The 4,808-nt window shown below is 44.5% G+C and overlaps 1 protein-coding gene across 1 annotated transcript in view; it reads left to right on the forward strand.

The window, feature by feature from the left end:
• CUNH3orf30 (chromosome unknown C3orf30 homolog) overlaps positions 1–3,873 on the forward strand; it is a 20,046-nt gene extending 16,173 nt beyond the window's left edge. Inside the window, exon 4 of the mRNA XM_018570279.1 lies at positions 3,838–3,873. Coding sequence (XP_018425781.1) covers positions 3,838–3,873 — 36 coding nt within the window. The remainder of the gene's footprint in view (positions 1–3,837) is intronic.
• Positions 3,874–4,808: the final 935 nt, after the last annotated feature.

The raw sequence follows: 4,808 nt of genomic DNA on the forward strand, positions 1-4,808 counted from the left end.
GGCCGGGTAGCAGGTAGATTGTGTCAGATGGGATGTTTGTGTAGCTCCGGTCTGTAGCAGCTACATATTCCTAGTGGAAACAGTCCTGTTCTATTATATTTCTGTGCGCCTCCTTTGGATCGGTGATATGAAATTTATATGTCATACGTATAATGAGAGATAACGGCAATTTTTTAAGGTTAGCTCTATGTTGAGCATAAGGAACTCCAGATCCTAAATTACGTGGGGGGGAAACTGTCACCATATCTCGGGGGGGAACTATCACACATAAAGAGACTTTCCGCTAACACTCGGCTTTCTAGGGATTAAGCCAGCGACTGACAGGGAACTAATAAGTGCAGCTTATTAACTTCGCAGAGATATTGTGCAGTATTACCAGATCATTTTAATTAACATTGGAAGCGCGCAATATGTAAGTAATGTTTCAGGATTGAAATCTCATTAAGCGGCTCGTCTGCTGTGTTACGGCAGGGCTTAAAGCGTGTTATGTCCCGGAGAAAACAAACACGGGAGTCTTTTATAGAACATAAAGGCTCTTGTCACATTTTACAACCCTTTAATTATGCATTAGGCGGAATAAAGCCGGGGGCCTGAAATCGATTGAGCACTGAATTTTAAAGCTGGAAATAAATGGGAAAATTCTGATTGGTCAGTTCAACCAGCTGCATGGTAATATTAGGGTTATTGTACTGAACCCAAGATATCTTTAATTGAGCTTTGTGTCAGGAACCGGATCTGAACCCAGGGCCTCTGCTGTAGCTGGTGGATGTTCTACCTGCTGAACCACCTTAGCACCTTGGATAGCTCCTTGCCTGATCTCCTATGTAATTCTCCATTAAACCTAATTTCAGCTGAACTCTGAACTCCTTGCTCCTCCCTTGAACTTTCTATTTAAGCCATGCCTCTGCACTTCCTGTTTGCCAGATTATTGTGCTTCCTGCTCCCTCTGTGCTATAATCTACTCATACTGCTACCCGTGTACCAACCTTTGGCTGCTGATTCACCGACTACTCTCACCGTCTCCTGCTACATACCTAATACCTTTGGCTCCTGACCTCGGCTTGTTCGCTGACTACGCTTCTGCCTGCTCCTCCACTACTACCCTCTGCTTGTGTACCAAACCAGGCATGTTATACTACGAATTGCCTGCTGCTTCAGCTACTGGACTCTGAGCCTGATCCCAGATCGTGACACTTTGTTTGGTTCCCAATTGGGTCCTTACTGCCATCAGCAGGGAAGGCATCCCTAACCCACAGCATGGCTTTAAATCTGCAAGCTTAGCCTTTCAAGCAAGCTGCTGTTGTCGCCAACTTAATTGATATCTTCATACATTTCTTTAGAGATTCTTCAACTAGGCCAGTGACAGAAGTAGCTCAGCTACCGAAAGAAAAGCCACACTTACCCTTCTATAGCCATCCTAGGGGTGGAGTGAGACCTCGCTGACAGGGTTCTAGGCAACACTAAGGAACCAATAGTTATTGAAGCTTGTATACTCAACCTTCAACTAAGAATTGGTTTAGGACTCTTTGAAAGGACTGGTGCATTTTTGTGCACCTGTCACCCAAAGGTCCTTCTTGTCTTCCTCAGTAGCTTAGCCTTAGTGTATGATAATACTTACCTTAGCACAGGTCATGCCCTGCTGTAGAGTACTGCAGGTCCCAACATTGCTCTTCCACTGCTCAAGAAGCTGCTATTCTGTAGTAAAGGTTTCTGTAGAGGGCCCGTTTACTTGAAGTAACCATCCAAATGCTGCCTACCAGAAATAAAACCTCCATATTGGAATTTTGGAAGAAGATAGTTGGAAGCCAAGGTATAGGGTGACAACCGAGGACCAGTGAGAAAACAGAGGATACTGGGGCACCAATGATGCAACCAATACTTCAGTGGAAGAGTGAACACTCGGACAAAAATAGATGGAGCTGCGAATTTCCTAGCCTGCAACTTTACATTGTGGCAGATTGGACTCTCATAGGTTAGAGTTGGGACCGCACCACACAGAGGGGCCTTGGCACGGCTGTGCGGCTATCACATATTCTGCAGAAGACGTGTATCTAAAACCTGTGTCTTTAACCTTAGTGGTAGACAAGTTGTTTTTGCATGGTGAGTGTGCTGGGAAACTTTTTGCTGTTGTACTGTATAAAGCCCTTCCATGTGCACCTTGCTTTAAAGCTGGTTATGAGTTGATGAGTGCGTCTGCCATTTGTTTTTCTTGACTGATTTGATGCGGTGACACACTGGGAGTCTCATCTGTTGTTGTGATGTGCGGGGTCCCTTGTGTGTCCCTGTGCCTTTAATCCCGTCATGACTGAGGCCTTTTTTCAATTTTTTTGCACCCATGTTATATTCCACATTTTAGGCCTGAAAATTACTTAAAAACCCCAAACACTATATATTTTCTGAAAGCCAAGACCCTATAGAATAAAGTGGTGGCAGTTGAACATTTTTATGTTGCACGATATTAGCGCAACTCCTTATCAAACGCCAAAATCTAGTGAAAAATTGACTTAAATGCCCCAAAACACAATACAATACCCATTTTTTTAAATACAATATAAAATATGAGGTTACAATGAGTAAATAGATACCCAACATGCCCTGGATAAAAATTGTGTGCGTCCATGAAACGGCAACAAACCTCAGTTCCCCCCAAAAAGTCCATAAACAACGCTTTAAAAGCCCCCACAGGCCATCAATTTAGAGATATCCAAAAATAGTGGCCCTAGAATTATTGCTCTCACTCCGGCATGCGCGGCGATACCAAACATGTGTAGCCCGTTCGTTGTTTTCATAAGTAGGCGCATCCGAGGCGTGTTTACGTGGCGACACTCGTGCTTGCGAGGGTGGGGGACTTTAAAAACATTTTTTTTAATATTTTTATATTTATTTCATATAATGTTAATTTTAAAAACTGTTGTTTTTTGTTTACTTTACTTTAATTGCTATCACATAGGGGGGCTTACAAGCCCCCCATGCGATAGCATATGGTGGTTATAGGTACTCTTTAAGGTGATGCTGGGGGTCCAAAAGACTAGTGTCACCTTTACACTCCAAATAAGCTACTGAAGTGCAGATCACGGGCTTCAGGAGCCCAGTACTGACAGCTATGGGACCAGAAAGTGTTGCAATCTGCATCGCTCCCGGTCCCATATAACGGGGAGGTGATCAACGAACGGAGGTTCGTCCATCTCCTGCCCAGCTTCCCGCTGACACAAGAGAAGTCGGTCCCGGACCCTTAGGAGGGGCAACAGAGCCCGGGAAGCACGGCGGGGGGGTTGGGCGGGGGGGGGGGACCCCTTCACCGGGCAATAGAAGCAATCTGGCAACAGCTGAGTCGCCAGAATCACTTCTATTGTTAAAGCCGCCCGGAGTCTGTTTAAACAGCCCCGATGCTAGCGACGTACACTGTAGGTTGTTAGTCACGAAGGGGTTAAGGAGGTTGGGCTGCCTCCTGGCGATCCTGCACCCAGTTTTATATTTTGCTACATGTGCTCTAAGATGGAGACTCTCATAGTTTAGAGTTAGGACCGCACTATATAGAGGTGCCTTGGCGCGGCTGTGCGGCTTTCACATATTCTGCAGAAGACGTGTATCTAAACCTCTGTTTTTAACCTTAGTGGTTAGACAGGTTGTTTTTTGCATGCTAGCTGGTGAGTGTGCTGGGAAACATTTTGCAGTTGGATTTGATGGTGTTCCCAGATTTCCAGGATCCTAATCAATGCATATATGAGCATAGCACTGAACAGCGAAGCCAAGACGAAAACCGAAATGCATGAGTAGGCATATTTATGAGTTCTTCAGAACTCTCTTCTAACAGATTGTGCTTCTATCTTCCCTCAGGTTCAAACCATGATTGTCAGCAAGAAGGACCAGTGATTACTCCTTCTGATTTCCGCTTACAAGGACCCACCTCTGCCCCTCCCTTGAAGTTAATTCCGTTTTCTGGAAAATTTGCTCGTATGATGATACATGGCGGAAAATATAGGACAATATACAAAAAGTCTTGAACTTTTTTTTTTTTGTGTGCATGTATTATTTATTGAATTCTCAAAGCATACACAATAAGAACAATCCTAGTAGTACAATAGAGGTACATACAGATCAATTATGCATGAGAACAAGGTCGGAGTACTAGATTGTTCAAGGGAAATCAAAAGAGAGTACCAACTCTGTCAGCAGTATGTACCAATTTAAACAAACAACATAATAACAAAATAATAAAAGTGATTGTCAATCCATAAAAGAAAAGAGATATTGCTTTACCCTCACTAGCGATTGTACCTGTAGTCGGAGTTTACCATGGCTGGGCAGGACAATTCGAATGTCAAGGGGGACATTGCAGGCACACAGAAATAGATAGAGATAGAGGGCGTATTAGGCAGGGATTTATGCTACTGGTTCTCCAATTAGGAGAAGTTCAGCCCTTGCGGGGCTGTAGAACGTCCACATCACCCAGGGAGCCTGTGAGTTTGGCCTACCACGAGGAATCTTGGAAGCATGACATTACATCATGGAGCTGACTTGGGGAGAGGGCCGCAGAAAGGAAGTAGGACCATGTGGGGAAAAAAACGTGCTATGCGCCTTTCATCATTATGGGTGTCTGCTTTGTCTAGGAGCATAAGCTTGTCAAGAGTGGCTATTAAGTCCTCTATAGTAGGGACCGTTGGTAGTAGCCAATTAGGGAGAATTATCTTTTTTGAGGTCAATATACAAAGATATTCCCATCGGGAAATGGGGAGGGCAGGGGGTAGAGGCCCATGGGGTATATCATGTAACAGGCAGAGTGTAGGTTGGGGGTCCCATGTTTTGCC

The sequence above is a fragment of the Nanorana parkeri genome, unplaced genomic scaffold (genome assembly GCF_000935625.1).
Source record: "Nanorana parkeri isolate BGI_ZX_2015 unplaced genomic scaffold, ASM93562v1 scaffold1495, whole genome shotgun sequence".
NCBI lineage: Eukaryota > Metazoa > Chordata > Amphibia > Anura > Dicroglossidae > Nanorana > Nanorana parkeri.